The sequence below is a fragment of the Hydra vulgaris genome, chromosome 02 (genome assembly GCF_038396675.1).
Source record: "Hydra vulgaris chromosome 02, alternate assembly HydraT2T_AEP".
NCBI classification, from domain to species: Eukaryota; Metazoa; Cnidaria; class Hydrozoa; order Anthoathecata; family Hydridae; genus Hydra; species Hydra vulgaris.
Genome location: NC_088921.1, coordinates 30565877 through 30586004, shown reverse-complemented (window position 1 = coordinate 30586004; position 20128 = coordinate 30565877). Strand labels below are relative to the sequence as shown.

Here is a 20128-nt window from a genome sequence, read left to right as displayed (position 1 = left end):
CATATATGCATATATTTACATTATATTTGTATATATATGCATATATGTGTATATATATATATAAATATATATATATATATATATATATATATATATATATATATATATATATATATATATATATATATATATATATGTATATATATAAGCATATAAATGTGTATATATATATGCATATAAATGTGTATATATATATGCATATAAATGTGTGTATATATATATATATATATATATATATATATATATATATATATATATATATATATATATATATATATATATATATATATATATATATGTATAAATAAAAAAATTATATAAATGTATATATATGTATATATATATATATATATATATATATATATATATATATATATGTATGTATATATATATATATATATGTATTTATATATATATGTATATATATATATATATATATATATATATACATACATGTATATATATGTATATATATATATATGTATATATATATATATATATATATATATATATATATATATACACACACACGCATTTATACGCATATATATTAGGGTGTCACAAAAAAAAACACTTTTAAAAAATATATGCAGACACCCCCTTAATGTGTTCTGAATAATAAAAAAACACTGGTTTTAAAATTTTTTTAAATAAAAAATATATTTTGGGACCAAGACCCTTGAATATATATATATATATATACAAACAAAAAGCACATTCATTGAATGATTTTGCCATAAACAAAGTGTAGTGTACGTACTTAAAAAAAGTTATATAATTATTGAACTAATATGTTTATTTACAACTAATCTCTTTCTACGCTTGATCTGGTTTCATTGGGACGTTTTTTTTTGCTTTTTAAACACAAGGAGTTTGCTTTATAGCATTGTTTTTTTTCAAACTGTTTTTCAGACCAACTTTCTGGCAATTTACTGCTGTCAATCGAAAACCTTTTTAAAAGAAAATCAATACAACCGATATCATCTGCAGGATGAGAAACGATAATATCTTTCATATAACTGCAAGAAGCATTATCCATATAAAAACCTTTACTATGGCTGGCAAATATCCCTAAATTCAAATAAAGAAAAAACATCGTGTTACTCTAGAAATAAAGTTTTATAAGTTATAAGATAAAATTGTAGTTTAATTTTTATTATTCCTGTTAATTTGAATCATTTCTAATTACGTTATTTGTCGTAAGTTTTAAAACCATTACCTGCTTTAAGTGCAATTTTTCCAATGTAAGCATCGTCAATTCGAAATACGTGATTCAAATCAAATAGCGGTATCATTTTTTCCACACTAGATGCGGATAGAAAATATCCTCCACCGGAGCAATATGAGTCATATGTATCAATTTCATACTCTTCTTTGGTTACTTTATACCGACCAGATCTAGAGACGAGCGCATTTTCTATTTTATTTCCTATGTAAGCATCTTCTATATCATTTTCTTTCACAAATGCTAAGACGTTAATAATGTTTATGTATATGTCATCGTCACCTTTTAAAATTAGTTTATATTTAATGTTATGATTAGCCCATATTAGTCCAATAATGACTTTTTTCGCCAACGTGTAAAAATCTTCAAGTATATTTACTAATATAATGTCCCTCCATAGTTTTGCTTCTTCAGCTATGTTCATCATTATATCGGAATCTGATATTCTTCCTACAACAAAAACAGTGATATATTTTTCCTTTGAGTTCCATTTTGACTCGTTTCCCCAAGTTTGTCGTATTCTATTTCTTCTATTAACATGTCTTACGTGTGAAGTGATAATAATCAGCGTTGAATAAATTATGTTGCAGTCTCGTTTTACACTGTCAAAAATGACATAAGAAAGCGAATCTTTATTATAAGTAGTATTAGCAATTGTATTTTTGTCGCTTGTTAACAAATGGTGGTTGATATCATACGAATTTTGAATGACTTTTGCATGTTTTAAACTATCCTTTGTTTGAAAATACAGCATTTCAATGATGACAAAGAACGCTACCGTAACAACCAGAGCCAGAAAGAAGTATCTTAAGAACAAAAATTTACTACACCGTTGCATGGTTCGTTTTATTATTAAAATTAAATTCTTAGGGATTATATCTTAAAAACTAAAATTAAAAAAAGAAATTTTTAAAATAAAAAAGAAACAAAATATAACTGTAATAATTTATGCAGAAATAGAGAATAAATTAAAATAGTTGTAACTAGTATTGTATTGACAGCATGCATATTTAAAATTCTTTTTATTACTATAAATTTTATAATTCTTAGTTTTACACAGCAACTGCAAAACGTTCACCAAAAATTGAATACCATAGATATTTTACTTGTAAATTAAATGCTGATAGTAGAGACATTCAAGATATATAGCAGAACGATTCCAATTATGTTCATTAAATATTATAAAAGAGATTTTCAATATTTTCTTTAAAATGACAAAATTAAAAATATGAAACTAAATACTAGAAAAATCATGTTAAAGAAATTTTCTAATTTTGTTTGATGCCTTTTAATTTTAAAAACGTAAATGATGTATTCGAATGCCTGCTGAGATAATATTCATTGACGTGAAATATCAAAGATTAATTATGCAGCTTAAACACACAGCTGAAAAAATTTTTATTTGAAACATGTAATACCTGAAAGTGAGTATTAAAGTGAGTGTTTATATATATATATATATATATATATATATATATATATGTGTGTGTGTATATATATATATATATATGTGTGTATATATATATATATATATATATATATATATATATATATATATATATATATATATATATATATATATATATATATATATATATATATATATATATATATATATAGAGAGAGAGAGAGAGAGAGAGAGAGAGAGAGAGAGAGATACACACACATCAAACTAAATATTATTCATGTCGCTTGAACTTAAAATTTTTTTGAGTTTATGATTTCATAAAGCTTAAGCAAACAATTCTATTTTGTACTCAAGCCCCACCTTAAAATCCGACTTCGACCCTGATTAGTAGATTTAAAACTTCTGGTTCCAACTAATATTTTATTGCTACTATTATATTGCAATATTGAAAATAATTATAATAGTAATATTAACTACTGCTAGTTTTATTAAAATTTTTACACAATAAAATTAACAACTTTTCTAATTCCCATAATATAAATCATTTTCTTTAGAAAGTCCATTTCGTGACAAACTAAAAAACTAACAAACCTATGTAAGTTGATGAACAATAACAAATAAAAAAAAAATTAAAAGAAATGGATTTAGAATGAAAACAAGTTAAACTTTCTAAAGGTTTTTGAAAGTCGCAGTTTATAAGAATGATATGAATAAAATGCCTACTTTGCTGTCCATACTGCTATCTAGCAAGAAAAAAGACATAGTATGCGTATATACGATAAAAGAAATGTAAAAAAAAATATTAAAAAAAAATTTAATATCTTAGAATCAGTTTGTCCGAAGTCAAAGTTTATTTTAAAAATTTTGACTTTGTTTAATCTGGTTATAAGAAGCTTTTTTAAGTTTAAATTTTTTCACATGTCTTATTTTTTCATTGTCTTACCCAGTGGGCATACATCGTCCGTAAGACGTTCAGAGAACGGTACAGTTATAATATTAAATATTATAATTACAATATTAAACAAAAAGAGCCTCAGGACTCTCTTATAGCCTGCTGCCACGAGGAAGTGCCACTACATCGACTGAAGGTTTGGTATGGTGAAGCATTCTTTTCTTTCATTATTTTAATAATGAAAAAATAAAGATTGCTGACCCATACCAAACCCTCAGTCAATATAGCGTCACTCACTTGCGGCAGCAGACTATAAGATGGTCGATGGAAGTACTGAAACTAATATATATTCCGTTATGTTTAAAAATTCTTCACGTCAAAAAAAAAGTCAAAAAAATAAATTTTTATTTACTCATTTTAATATAATATTCTATACACTAACTAATATTATACTAATATAATAGTATAATATTCTATAATACTATTATAGTTGTATAATCAGAGCCGTAGTGAATGGGTGGAGAACGAGGCCACAGCCATGGGCAGCAAATTAGCAAGGCGGAAAATTTCAAAATTTAATAAACATTTTTTAATATATGAAATGTTTTAAAGACGCCTCAAAACCAAAATAATTTTAATTTGCGTTTCAAAATCTTTGGACAGGCCTCATAATTTTTTCGCACCTTCATGCAAATTAAAATAATTTCCAATGTGAAATTAAAACATTATTAAAAAAAAATTAAATAATTAAAACAAAATCTGAAACGCAGTGGAATATATATTAACGAAGATTTCGCTAAAGAAACTATGGAAGAGAGAAAGAAACTATGGGAAGAAGTGAAAAAACTGCGCAATCAAGGTAAATACGCAACGACTAAATATAACTAAATTGTCGCGAATTTAAAAAATAATTTAATTTTTTTTAGGGTAAGAATTAATTAATCTTACAAATGTCTAAACAAACAATAGATTTTGGAACGCAACACTTTAATGTTTTCAAAACTACAAATGTTTTACTTAATGACTTTTACGACGCAGATTTGCAATTTTTTAATGAAAATAATTTTAACTCGCAGTTTTTTGACTTGAGAACTTTTAAAAAAGAAATCGAGGCAAAATAATTGCATTTGTATTTGTTGATTACACCTAGTCGCACACAGAAACTTTCATTCTTTCTTTGTCAAGAAAAGTAAAATATTTTGAAATAAAAGTTTTAAAATCTATTATGTCACCATCAAAAAAAAAGAATAAAGCTATCTGGTTCAGCTTTCAAAAAGTTAAAAAAGCAACGACTTGAAAGTAAAAAAAAGAATTACAAAAGGTGTTTGCAAAATGGATGTAAAAAAGCGAAGATCAAACAGAACAACCGGGTAAAAATATTTTTATTAATGGATTTTCAAGTCAAAATCACAAATAAATTTAATTAAAAACCTTAGCAAACTAAGCCATGTCATTTGCAATATTACAATGGAAAAAATGTTGATATAGTTTGTTTTTATTTTTACAGCGCAAAAAAGTCCAGTTTTTTTTCGATGTGATGATGAACAGTTACTGCAAAACAATGAAGTCAACCAAAATGCAGTTACAACAAATCTGTTAGAATTCAAGTTTGATGATCCACCAACTTGGCCCAAAATTAATGACAGTCTAAGATGTTCTTTGGTTGAACATGGTGCTAAACAAGACAAGAGAGAAGTCTATCCTACCACATCAACATCATCAGAAAACAGACATTTCAGTTCTAGTTGGTTTGAAAAAAATCTTCTTATTGGGGAAAAAGTTAATCGTCAATGGTTGTTATACAGTGCATCAAAAAATTCTTTGTTTTGCTTTCCATGTATCCTTTTTTCAAATACAAAGACAAGCAAGTTTGCAGATACATCAAAAGGTTTTTCAGAATGGAAACAACTAAACCCTCGAATCCCTGAACACGAGAATAGCTGTGAACATAGAAAGCGTTTCACTTCAAGGAAAGAAATGGAAAAAAATCTGAGAGAGGGAAGATCTTTAGACAAAGACATTCAAAATACCATCCAAACTGAAAAAGAAAAGTGGCGAAATATTCTAAAAGTTGTTATAGATTCAATTATGTTCTGAGCTAAGAACAATTTGGCTTTTTGAGGCAGTTCCAATATTATTAGTGAGCTAAACAGTGGAATCTTTCTCAACACAATTAAACTAATAGCACGCTACCATCATTCTTTAGCAGAACACATAACGAATGTTAAACTTAAGCAGAAATCTGTTAGTTACTTTTCTCCACAAATTCAGAATGAACTAATTGAAATTCTTCGCAGAAAGGTGAAAAGCGAGATAGTCACGAGAATTAAAAAAGCCAAATATTATTCAATTTTATTTGATTGCACTCCTGGTCTCTCTCACATAGAACAAATGTCAGAAATAATCCGATATGTTTGTGTCACTGATGGAGAATGTTCTATTGAAGAGAGTTTTCTGGATTTCATTGAGTCTCATCAAAAAACCGGAGTTGGTCAGGCTTCAGAAATATTATTCAGCTTAAATAAAGATGAAATAAACATCGAAGATTGCCGAGGTCAGGGTTATGACAATGGAGCCAACATGTCTGCAAAATATTCTGGTGTTCAAGCCCAAATAACTGCAAAAAATGATTTAGCACGTGTTTAGTATGTGCCTTGCGCAGCTCACACTCTAAATCTTGTAGGAGTCCATTCAGCAGAAGTTTCCCCATTTATGATTAGGGGAAAGGCGCCTATGATGGCATACTTAACTTTGAAGCTTCATTATTCAGTATCCTGAAGATCAATAATAAAAGTTTTGATATGGATACATTCCTTGTTACATCTAGAACAATAATTACCCTGGGAGTTTTCATCAGTTTTATTTTTTTTATTAGTTATTCTTATTGTAAAAAAAAGCACAAGTATGCCATCATAGGCAACCACTGCTCCTATGATGGCATAGGGGAGGATGGGGCTAGTTAGGATCGAGGGTAACTTAATGATTTCATTTAACCTTAGAGTCTTCCCTCAGAAAAGCAAGAAATTACTTGAAACCATCCTAATTTACCATTTCATGCTACTCACCAGCATTGTAAAATTTTGCGCATGCGCATAGGATATATTGCGTTTTACGTATTTTTTGGACTAAAAAAAAATGTTGGAGCATCGCTTTCTTTTAACTTTACTTAAAAATAAGTTTTTCTTCTAAAAAAAAAGGTTTTCCCAACTCCTCAATATTTCAACACCCCCAACTCGTCAGTATGCCATCATGGGTAAAAGTCATCATTTTCATTAAAACAAGCCGTGTCTACTTTGTTCAAAAGATAAAATTAAAGTAACTATTCCACTAAATGCACAAAACTTAAATATAAAATGCATGAAAATTTCATGTCTGCACAGTTAATAGTAAAATCACAATCTTAAATATATGAAGGAAATAAAATTACAACAGCACATCCAAAAATCGATTTTTGTTGATTATAAAAACAATACTTGTGCACAAAGGGACGTTTTTTCACTAAAACTAATGTAAAGTCAGTAAAGTCATGTGGGTCTAATTATTTTTTTACCAAAACCAATTTTAATGGAAATATGACCGGTATGCCATCATAGGCGCCTTTCCCCTACATTTTTTGGAAAGTTTCAAAAAATATTCAATTTCTTCTCAAGTTCTACTACCAGATAAGACAAACTGATGAAAACACTTGAAGTTACCCTAAAAAGTCAAAGTGAAACACGCTGGTCTGCCGAAAAGGAGGCTATCCATTCACTAAATAATCAAATCACAAATGTTTGCAATGTTTTACAAGAAATTAGTAATGATTCTCTGCTAAATGCTGAAACAAGGTCCGGAGCTAGAGAAATTTTGATTCAAGTTGATTTTGAGTTTCTTTACTGGCTTGACCTTTGGAACATGATACTTACATTAATTGACAAAGAGAATCGCAGCTTACAATCAAAAAATATGAAAATTGATATTGCATCAAAAAAAATTGCTGGTCTGATTGCTTCTATACAAAACCTTTGAGACAGGGGCATTCATAACAGCATGAAAAAAGCTGAAATAATATCAAAAGATCTTGACATTGAAGCTAGCTTTCCAATCAAAAGAGAACGAAAATCAAAAAGAATGTTTGATGATGAAACAAGGGAAGAAAGTTCACACATACCTCCAGAAAAAGATTTTGAAATTAATTGTAATATAGTCTTTGACAGTATAGTTACACAATTACATTGGAGATATGAAACAATGGCTGAGATTTCATCAGATTTTGAGTTTCTAAATGGTAACTCTCTTGCAAGTATGTCAGTTGAAGATCTGAAGAAATGTGGAGACAAACTTTGTCAAAAATATGTTCGTGATCTTAATGCTAATGAATTTCTATCTGAAATTGAAAGCGTTAAGTTTCAAGCCAGTGTCCTGATTCCAGATTTAAAAAACGCAAATCCATTGAAAATCTTGCAATTTATGCACACTTATTCTTTGACTTTGAAATTCTTGCAATTTATGCACACCTATTCTTTTAGTTAATAATACCTTGCATAGTATATCCGTTATTATTGCCCCCATCTAAACGTTTATTCTGTATATTTTTACTTTCCAATTAAGTTTAAAAAGGTTGCACATATTTTTTGCATACATCTAAATTCCCTCACTATTCCTTGTTTTTCATTGCAATTCTATTTTTACAAAAAGAGGCTTTTTGCAACAACATAAAAAATTAATAAATAAACGTTGCCACAAACCAAAAAAGGCTTGTGGCAGCAATAGTCTTTCTTTTTGAAAAATAAAATTTTTCAATCTGACCCTTTTAAGTAACTTTCTATATTAATTTTATGGTGAATTTGTTAGCAAATATAAACCAAAATAAATTTTTACAACATTTTTTTATAACATAAATAGGGATTGGTTATAAAGGCCCTTAAAGGAAAAGATGCATTGATAGTTTGTAATGTTCAAGATTTATTTTGTAAAGATGGGATATCTGGAAAAAGAGCTTTTTCGAAGTCAATGTACTATTGCTGCATTCTAGGTATGTAATTTCAATATCTAGTTTTGGTCCGTAAGATTTAAGGTACTTAGTAACCGTCAATTGAATAATGGCAATGACTTAAGAAACTAAAGTCTATTTCTTGATGCTAAAAAGTTTACTGTGTTTTAAAGCATAATGAGGTTTTTAACATTTAAATTTAGCAAGAAACATTTTTCACTTTTTTCAGCCATTACTTTAAATCGCCATTCATACTAATAAGTGTTACTAACATGAATACTAATTAGTATTAACAATTAATAATATTACTAATAATAATAAGTATTAATGACCTCCATAAAGTTCAGTGAAATAACTCTTTGACTTAGTAACTTAATAAAGTAAAACTGATTATACAAATCAAAAACTTGCATTTAAAAAGTAGATGTATTTAAATAATATAAATGATATAAAAATTGCATAAACATATTTAAAAATATACTCTTTTATTTACAATTTCATAATGTAAAAAATTAAAATTATTAGTATATTTCATACAAAAGTTTATTATTTTTATTTTTAGAAAAGTTTTTGGATCCATCAAAAACTTGACAAAGGATATCTCAAAAAGTAACTAATATTTTAACTTATTTGCTTTTTGCATGTTTTTGGAATTTATTTTCACTAATAAATATTGTCAGATTATTAATTGCTGTCTTTTTTTTTATAATTTTTTTTTTCTGTAGCGAAACAGAATTCTAGTTATTATTAGGCATTATTAATGGAAACTAGTCTGACACAGTCATAAACCACGGATTTTACCCTAATTAAGAAAATAAAACCTAACATAAGACGTCCCAAGGACGCCCCAAGGGGTATAAGTTGTCCTAAGGATGTCCGTAAGACGTCGGACATGCTTTCTTAGGAAGTCTCATGTGACGTCTTAGTTACGCGTATATTTCTTGTCTCTTTTAAACGGACGAAAAGCGTTTAAACTGGCACGTCCTTGTACGCCTCCCCTTAGTCCAATTGAGACCTCTCCTGGTCCAAAACGGACGTCTCATGGACGTCCCTTTGCCCACTTGGTAACTTACATAGGTAGAAACAATATATATATTTTTATTTTATTTAACTTTGAGTTTAAAGTTTGATTTAACTTTAAATAAATCATCGTAAATAGCAACCTCAGACTAAGAGTAAGTGCAACCACAGACCAAGAGTAAATGGTTAAGATAAATTCAGACGGTTCAAAAGCAAAAGGTTATTTATATTGGTGTGTGATGTGTGATGTGTGATGCGTGATGTGGGATTTTGTGATGATGGGTGAACTGCATTTTGACAAATATTATTCTTTATATAAGACACACTTTAAATTTCGAATTCGTACTACCAACATCAACTCAGTTAAACATATTTTAGATAAGATACTTAATGAAGAGGATAGTTTAAGTACCTTTCATGACTCTATTGAAATCCTGGCTGATCTTCGTGACACTCTGATTGACAAATTTAATAAGATTCTAAATTCAAAACCAGAAATAGTAAGTTTAATTGATGAAGAAGAAGATCTTCAGATAGTAGCACTGACTTTGTTATTTTTTATCGATCAAACTTATCTGCAATAAATAAGTTTATTGACAAATTTAATTCTAGTTCAAACAGTTTAACAAATATATAAAAGTAAATAAATAATCCTATAAAAGAATGAAAATGATGAAACTTCCATCTATAAAGTTAAAGCCATTTAATAGTAACCCTGAACATTGGCAAACGCTCAATGAAAATTTTATGTGTGCAATAGATAGTAATGAAGACTTAAGTCAAATTCAGAAATTAACTTAAGAAATCTTTTAGAAGGACAAGCACATTTTACTATTCCAAGGCTTGCACAAGTGATAATTATAACTTTCTATAAAGTTTATTAAAAGAAAGATTTGATAATGAACAATTAATCAATTAATAACAACTAAACCATTAATTGGATTTGATAATAAACAATTATATCTTCACATATGAGAACATTATTGTCAATTGAACGAGTTAATAATATCAAATGTATATCGTCTTTTGGAAGAACTTATGACAATATAGAAATTCAAGCAAGGAGTTTAGAAATTGATTCCAAACAATATGGACCTCTTCTTATACCATTATTTATGCAAAAAATTCAAGAAGTTAAACTATTTTAAAAGAATTCACTGATGCTGGAAACTGCTGGGATATAAAAGTTGTATTAGACATTTTAAGAACTGAGATTCAAGCTCGCAAAAGAAGTCAATTTAGTAAAAATAAATCTCAACACTTTGCTGCAGAAACATTATATTCGATTGGAGATATGAAACCACAAAATAAGTTTACCAATTTTAATGGCTATTTAAAATATATACTTTTTGATATAAGTCACAAGCCCCAAGGATGCAAAACAGTTATAAGTTTAGGTGATAGAGGAAAGATTTTAAAACAGAAAAGAAGATATTTAAAGTATTTAATAATAGGGTACATTGCTAAAAGTTGTAGTACTAAAATGAAATGCTTTATTTGCTTAAACTTAGCTGGTTCGTTATCGAAGCATGGAAATTCAGTTTTATTGAAAACAGCAAAAGCCATTGTGATCTCAAGTAAGTATAGTTATCCAGCACATCTTCTATTTGATCGTTGTTCACAACGATGTTAGTTACATCTCACCATCATTGTGAAGTAAACTCGATTTAAAAACGTTAGACACAAAGACAAACATCATTAATACATTTGGAAATCAGAGTGAAACTGAGGTATTAGTGAGGGTTCAATGTACTGTTAAAGGTACTACTGGTTGTTTTTTTTTAATTTCTTGTTTTGTCTAGGACATATGTGCCCCCATAAATGGTCAACATACTGATTTCGCTATTAAGAATTATAATTATTTAAAGCATCTAATATAAGTAGATGAAGTAATAAATTGTCCATTGAGTATTGATATCCAAGGAGGGGCAGGTTTTTACAGGAAGTTTGTTGATGATACAACTATTCGAGGCAATTCTGGGCCAGTTGCTTTAAAATTTGAATTAGGAGGATATGTATTAAGTGGTCATTCAGGTAATAAGAGAGGAAGTTGTTCTTTTGTAAGTGCAGTACATGTTTTGAAGGTACACTCTGAATTTATTAAAGATAATTTGGTTATAAAATCTTCTTTAAGAGAAATTTGGGATAATAAAGATGATAGTAAGGAAAATAATTCAGCAATTTTAAAGAGTCTACTTATTTTGATAGTCATTTAGGTTGTTATATGGTTAAATTACCATTTCGTGATGATCATTTTGTGTTACCTATAAACTATTCTTTATGTGTCAATCGAATGAATTCTCTGACTAAACAATTTTTAAAAGATGAAAACTTATTTAATTCTTACAATAATATTATTAAAGATCAATTATCTCATGGAATTTTTGAAAAGTTTATTACTTACCCTAACAGTTAAAGTGTTGACAAAATAACTACAAAAATTCGAATGATACTTGATGTTGATGCAAAATCCCTTGGTGCATCACTTAATCATTGGCTATATTCAGGTCCTACTTTGACAACGTCACTTTTTGGAACTTTGTTACGGTTTCGATCTTAAAGAATTGCTTTTATCACAGATATCGAAAAGGCGTTTCTTCAGATAATTCTTACAGAAGAATGTCGCGATGATGTTAGGTTTGTATGGTATAATAATCTGAACAATTTAACTGTTAAAAATTTATCGAACGAAAAATTAGCAACATATTGCTTTTGTAGAGTGATGTTCAGAATTACGTCGTTTCCATTTGTACTTAATGGAACATTAAAATTACACCTGGAAAAATACTTAAATAGAAAACCATGTTTTGTTAATAAACTTATAAATAGATGATGAAGTTGTTTTGATGAAGTAGATCAATATATAAAATTTTATGAATGGTGAAAAAAGAATTTTAAAGGAAGATGGTTTTCACCTTCGAAAATTTGAACCAAATTGTAGGGACTTGGAAGATCTTTTTAAGACGATGAATTTATTCAAAACAAAAAAAATAAAGTTCTATGCCTTATTTGGAACAAACAAAAATGACACTTTAATTTATGAATTTTTGAACAGGGCTAGTAACAGGGCTTATGGGTAATGTGTTTAACGACACTTTTTTTAATGAAACTCATTCATTTTCTACTTTAATAGCTCTAAATCTAGTGTTGCCTCAGTAAGTATGACAACAATACCTGGCCTTGAACTCAGTTCTATTTTATTATGAGCTGAATTATTAAACAACATACAAAATGAACTTAAATCTGTTTATAATACTGATAAAGTTACTTGTTGGACAGATTCCGCAATATGTTTTCATTGGATAAATAATAAACTAAGAAATACGAAATTTTTGTTCAGAACAGACTCAATAAAGTTCGAAATCTTAACGATATTACATCTTGAAAGTATGTTAAATCGAATCGAAACCCTGCAGATATTATTTCACGTGGATGTTTATTGACGACTTAAAGAAACAGGCAATCTGGTTCAATGGATCAGATTTTCTTAATATCTTATAGGATAAATATCTAGTTTCAAAACGATTCAGAGAAGTTAGAGGAGTTAACCTGTCTTGTTCACCATACTGTCTCCAAAAGAGACGGTTTCATCATTGATATTTCCAAATTTCATAGTTATTACAAATTATTGCGGGCCACAGCATAGGTGTTACGAATCATTAAAAATTTCAAAACAAGAATTATTAAATCAATTCCGTTGAAGTCTCCAATGTTATCAGCTGAGGAATCAGACAATACAAATACTTTATGGATTAAACATATTCAACGCAATGTATATACCAAAACTTTCTTTTTACAATTACGGAAAGATTTAAGACTTAAAGAAATAAATAGCATAATACGTTATCAAGAGCAAATGGAAAATGCTCCATTGCCATAAAATGCTGAATTTCTTATATTTCTACCTCGTGAAAGTTATTTTTCAAAGCTTTTATTGAAAAAGCTCCTCGTAAAACATAATGGTGTTAAAACACCCTTAGTGAACTAAAGGTATAGATACTGGGTTCCTGACGCGAGGACTCCAATTAACAGTATAATCAAAAAAGAATTGTATATAAAAAATTTAAAAGAAAACCATATTTTTACCCAATTTCCTCACCCTTACCGGTAAGCAGATTAAATCTAGATTATCCCTTTAAATTTACAGGGGTGGATTATGCTGGTCCGTTATATGTTACATTTTTGAATAATTCACATATTAATAATAAAGTTTGGATATTTTTATTCACATGTTTTAGTACACGTGCTAATATTTTAGATTTGGTCCTGATTGTACGGCTGCAAGTGCTGTTCGTGGTCTTCGGAGCTTTTTTTTCCTTCTTGAAGTTGAAAGTGTCATTAATAACCGATCATTGACCTTTATTTATGAAGAACCTGGAGACACGGTGATAACACCAAATCATTTAATATTTGAAAGGAAGTTGAATTTAAAAGTTATACCTGAAATGTCAGCAAATTATTATTGTGCAAATATAAACCAACGTAGTAAGCATCTTTCAATGCTGTTGACACATTTTAGATCAAGATGGAAAGATGAGTATTTAAAGAATTTGCGTGAACAACACAAAAGCTCCAATATTAAAGGTTCATCTCTAATTCAAGTTGGTGATATAGTTTTAATAGAAGATTCCAATAAATCCCGTATACTGTGGAAAGTATGTATTGTTGAAGACATTAAGCAATCAGAGGACAATGAATTAAGAAGTGCCACAGTAAGTTATATTCCTAACAACGAACACCTAAGGATTAACAGACTAATAAATAAACATCACCCAATAGAATGTGTCTCAGAGAATGTTTATAAATTGAACGTACAATTTATTGATGAAAAACTTATTCTTTATTTATCTTAACGGCTCCCTGCGCAGGGGAGTGTTGCTATAGTATATCGCTTATTACTTAACTGTCATGACTCTGAGTGTTGAGTCATGTGACTGCCATGCAATGTTTTTTGTAATTTGTATTGCTGGAGTAGAACTTATTTTTGTAATAGCGTGTTGTTAATATAAAGCAAGATAGTCAAATATATATATTAACATTTTTGTATTTATGGATTATATAAAACAAATACAATACTTTTTTGGGTAATTGCCACACTACATACCAATTTTTTTGCAGACTTTTTTGCTAATTTACCATTTTATTGCAAATTGTCATGCTACATACCAAGATCCGCCTTCTAAAAGGCAAGATAATGATTTTAAGGAAAAAAAATAAAAATAACAGTTAAAATTAATTGAGTTGCAAACAAACCATTAGAGAAATTTCAACCAACCAGTCTCTTACGAAACTTAAAAAAACTTTCTTATCCATTTGGCAAAAGTTTCAGTATGTGTTTTTTTCCCTATAAATCGTGTTCCCTATATATCTTCTTCCATGTATTTGCCGTAAGTAGGTCATTTACTAAAATCCGTAAAAGACAAGTTCATCTTTCTAAAGAGTAAGTAAGTTCAGAAGAACTGAAATAAAATGGTTTAGAGTAAAAAGAAGTTTTGTTAGGAAGATAGCATAGAGAAATGCGGACAGAACGGCCAGAGAATTAATTGATAGATATAATCTTTTTTCGTCAAAATCCATTTCTTTTACAAAATGGTTAACGTAAAAAATGACTGGAGCAAGTAGAAGACGATGATCTTATCATCTCGCCCCCTTAATTTCAGTTATATTTTACAATCAATATCAGTAAAATATAAAAAAAACACAAATTATATATATATATATATATATATATATATATATATATATATACATATATATATATATATGTATATATATATATATATATATATATATATATATATATATATATATATATATATATATATATATATATATATATGTATATATATATATATATATATAAATATATAAATAGATATAAAAATATATATATATAAATATAAATATATATACATATATATATATATATATACATATACATATATGTATATATACATATATATATATATAAATATATATATATATATATATATATATATATATGTATATATATATATATATATACATATATATATATATCTATATATATATATATATATTTATATATATATATATATTTATAAATATATACATATATATATATATATATATATATATATATATATATATATATATATATATATATATATATGTATATATATATATATATATATATATATATATATATATATAATTTGTGTTTTTTTTATTTTTTACTGATATATACATATATATATATATATATATATATATATATATATATATATATATATATATATATATATATATATATATATATATATATATATATGTATATATATATATATATATATATATATAAACTCGTATAATTATAATAGCCAATAAAATGCATCTTTATAAGTGTATATACAATTGTATATTATAAAAACTGTGGAATGCGGTTTATTTAAAAAAAAAAAATTCTAAGAGTAGACGTGTATTTTTCTTAAATTTTTTCAATAAATCAAACTTTCTTCATTCAACAAAATTTCTAAAAGTAGTTAACAAAACGTCATGTAAATTAACTTTGCCGTAATACGTTTTGAAAGAATGTTAGAATAGTGATGTGTTTCGTAGGTGTTTTAATAATCTTAATTACTCTAGATCGTATTCAATCAAATTTAGAAACTTTCTTTTGTTTGCAAATTACCACTTTCCAATTAATGCGAGTTTTTGGTTTAAATAATTACTTTCAGGGTGTTTCCGTGATAATTTAGTAAATTGTATAAAAACGATGAATAATTTTAATCAAATAAAATTTGTGGCGTTCAATGAGAATGAACTACTTGTGCATTTTTGTTACGTTCCTGATTTCTTTTCAAGTTTTTGTGAGTAAAATTAAATAATATAACTTATATTTATATATTAACAAATATATGTTTTTATATTGTAAAATAATATTTTTAAGTTGACATAATTACTTCATAATTTACTAATTAAGTATTTATCAAATTTTTGAACAATATGTGGCTTGTTGTTTAGCTGAGCGAAGCAGCTCCTTTCAAGCATGCCGAAGATAATGTTGCCGATACAAAGTGAATATCCTTAACTTTAAATGTTTTGGTAATTTAAAATTTGCAGAGTACTAATTATCATATAAAATATATCTTTTAGAATCGATAACGAAGATGAATCAAGTCAAGAAGTAATTTTAATTTTGCTAACATTTTCTTTTTCTTTTAGATTTTTTTAAAGCTTTTATCAAATTTCTTAGCTTTTATTTAAAATCTGTGCTTTTTTAATTTATCTTTTTGAAAATTTTTGATATTAATTTAAAAATATAAATGCTTTTTTTTTATTTTAGGAAAACAAAGAGTTATTTTCAAATAAACTGAGTGATTATGGGGGATATGGTTACGGAAAAAGAGAAATGTAAGTTTTGTTGCATTAACTAACACCTTATTTATAATGTAACATTAAAACTTACTTTATATTCAACCTAGAAATGAAGACAAAGATAAAAGCGAAAGTGAATATGGCGGATATGGTTACGGAAAAAGAGAAATGTAAGTTTTGTTGCATTAACTAACACCTTATTTATAATGTAACATTAAACCTAACTTTATCTTCAACGTAGAAATGAAGACAAAGATAAAAGCGAAAGTGGATATGGCGGATATGGTTACGGAAAAAGAGAAATGTAAGTTTTGTTGCTTTAACTTACACCTTATTTATAATGTAACATTAAACCTTACTTTATCTTCAACCTAGAAATGAAGACAAAGATAAAAGCGAAAGTGAATATGGCGGATATGGTTACGGAAAAAGAGAAATGTAAGTTTTGTTGCATTAACTAACACCTTATTTATAATGTAACATTAAACCTAACTTTATCTTCAACGTAGAAATGAAGACAAAGATAAAAGCGAAAGTGGATATGGCGGATATGGTTACGGAAAAAGAGAAATGTAAGTTTTGTTGCATTAACTAACACCTTATTTATAATGTAACATTAAAACTTACTTTATATTCAACCTAGAAATGAAGACAAAGATAAAAGCGAAAGTGAATATGGCGGATATGGTTACGGAAAAAGAGAAATGTAAGTTTTGTTGCATTAACTAACACCTTATTTATAATGTAACATTAAACCTAACTTTATCTTCAACGTAGAAATGAAGACAAAGATAAAAGCGAAAGTGGATATGGCGGATATGGTTACGGAAAAAGAGAAATGTAAGTTTTGTTGCTTTAACTTACACCTTATTTATAATGAAACATTAAACCTTACTTTATCTTCAACCTAGAAATGAAGACAAAGATAAAAGCGACAATGGATATGGCGGATATGGTTACGGAAAAAGAGAAATGTAAGTTTTGTTGCTTTAACTTACACCTTATTTATAATGTAACATTAAACCTTACTTTATCTTCAACCTAGAAATGAAGACAAAGATAAAAGCGACAATGGATATGGCGGATATGGTTACGGAAAAAGAGAAATGTAAGTTTTGTTGCTTTAACTTACACCTTGTTTATAATGTAACATTAAACCTTACTTTATCTTCAACCTAGAAATGAAGACAAAGATAAAAGCGACAATGGATATGGCGGATATGGTTACGGAAAAAAAGAGATGTAAGATCTTTATTATAATGTGCTTTTTATTATATTAATATTATATTATTATAATAATAACTATACTGAATTCTATTTTGATATAGAAGTGAATTTGCTGATCCTTGGAGAGGTGGTAGCAGAAGCAGTGGAGGCGGTGGTGGTGGTGGTGGAGGCGGAAGCGGAGCAGGTGGTGGTGGAGGAGGAGGCGGTGGTGGTGGAGGCGGTGGCGGAGGTGGTGGTGGAAGCAGTAGCTGGGGAAGAGGAAGAGGCAGGGGCAAATAATGTAAGTCTAACAACGTAATTTTTTTGATATTTAGACATTGTTTCCACTAGTAAACTTTTCTATATTTATAAGTTTTTATTGTTTTCGTATAGAAAGAAGACCGCATTTGATTTCAATCCGAAGTTACGAAAAATAATTGTACTCTTAATTCATTTAATATATATATTTTTATATAACTAATCTTTGCTTAATTTATTCAGAAAAAGTGTTACGCCTCAAACTGTTTTGAAACATCCATTAAGGTGGTTCCTACGTAATCAAAAAAAGTTTATTTTTATTCATGAACCATTAATTTTTTCAAAAGTAGGTACAGAATGTGTGAAAAATAATATATATTTTCGATCTCCTAAAATATATTGATGATCACATATAGGCCTCTAAGAGTCAAAATAACCCCAAAAAATAGAGTTTTCTAGAAACACAATTATGAGAATTACTAGAAACACAATTATGAGTAAAAGCTTATTTTACTTTCAAACTTGGTATACTTGTGCGTGCTACCTGTATCTAGTGCGTGAGTTTTTTTTATTAAAAGATCTTGTTTCTACTAAAAGTTATGCTTCAAAACAACTGTATTTTCGAAAAATCTGCTACTTGGCCTTTAATCTTAGTTCCCTAACCACAACTTACAAAAAATAAATTTGTTTGAAAAAAACTCAGGCACTAGCAGTACACTGGATGAATAAGCCCTGAAAATTTCAAGTAGTTATCATTAATAATTTAAAAGTTATGATGTTTTACGTGAGACGATTTTCTTGAAAAACGATATGGTAGAAAATCAAAAAACAAGAAAAAAAATTTGTTTTTAAAACTAAAATCCTCCTTCTAAATAAGTTTCTCCTCCCTCTTTATGTAAGTCTTTATCCAATAAACCCTTCTTGATGGCTTTTAGCTTTTTTCTTTTTGCTTTAGTCTTATCTGATGTTTTAATAAGTAAATTTTGGATGCTGCGTCGGTTCATTTTTTCAGATATATTATTAAAATAGAGACCGGTCTGTATTCCAAGATTTTCATACACTTTAACAAGTCCAAATTGACCTTCATTAAATTGAAGAATAGTACTGTATGCACCTAACTGTAGAATTGATCTTTCTACAAAGACTTGCTTGGGGCATTTCATCCAGATGATATTATTCAGGGACTCGTTAGCATTTTGAGTTTCCCCGTGGATGCACTTGCGAAGAAGGTCATCATTTGAAAGGTCTTGGAAAATCTTTGACAAGATAGGAAACATCCACTCTGGTAAATTAATCCTCTCTTTGTGTTTTTATAGTTTTTTATTCTTGTAACTATACCACGATTCTTCTCCTGGTGGACAAAACATGTGGCGCTTATCTAAGTTAGAAAAGTTGGAACAATGATGAAGGATATTACCTATCCACTTTTTCATTGTGTAAATTTTTTCATCGTCAGTGCAATTTAAATTTAGACTTCTTTGAATGGCAATACCATAATAATTTGTTATTAAATTGATGGAATTGTTTGTCAATTTTTCTTTTCCACCAAATGGTGTAGAGGTGTTTTTATATTATTGTACTAGTGTCCTAAGTCGAGAACCTATTCATTTGTTTACATGTCCAATACATTCAAGTTTAACAGGTGTAATACCAAACTGTGCTTCGTAGGGCTTGGAGTTAACAACTTCTTTGTAAGAAGCTGTGTCTCCATCTCCAAGATACTCATTATAAACTAGTTTACTTCGACTTACAGATTGCTGAAATATCTCAATAGCACCTGAGGATTCCATT

The 20128-nt window shown here is 27.9% G+C and overlaps 2 protein-coding genes across 2 annotated transcripts in view; one reads left to right on the top strand and one right to left on the bottom strand.

Moving 5' to 3' along the window:
* The window catches only part of LOC136075999 (uncharacterized), a 52853-nt gene extending 34474 nt beyond the window's left edge, over positions 1-18379 (top strand). Inside the window, exons 6-13 of the mRNA XM_065789457.1 lie at positions 16981-17043; positions 17115-17177; positions 17249-17311; positions 17383-17445; positions 17517-17579; positions 17651-17713; positions 18053-18115; positions 18202-18379. Of these exons, the coding sequence (XP_065645529.1) occupies positions 16981-17043; positions 17115-17177; positions 17249-17311; positions 17383-17445; positions 17517-17579; positions 17651-17713; positions 18053-18115; positions 18202-18379 (619 nt within the window). The remainder of the gene's footprint in view (positions 1-16980; positions 17044-17114; positions 17178-17248; positions 17312-17382; positions 17446-17516; positions 17580-17650; positions 17714-18052; positions 18116-18201) is intronic.
* LOC101239253 (beta-1,3-galactosyltransferase 1) lies at positions 672-2130 on the bottom strand. Its single transcript, XM_065790570.1, has 2 exons — positions 1220-2130; positions 672-1071 (listed from the first exon to the last, which is right to left on the bottom strand). The coding sequence occupies exons 1-2, from the start codon at positions 2061-2063 to the stop codon at positions 806-808; spliced, it is 1110 nt and encodes a 369-aa protein (XP_065646642.1). The 5' UTR covers positions 2064-2130; the 3' UTR covers positions 672-805.
* Positions 18380-20128: the final 1749 nt, after the last annotated feature.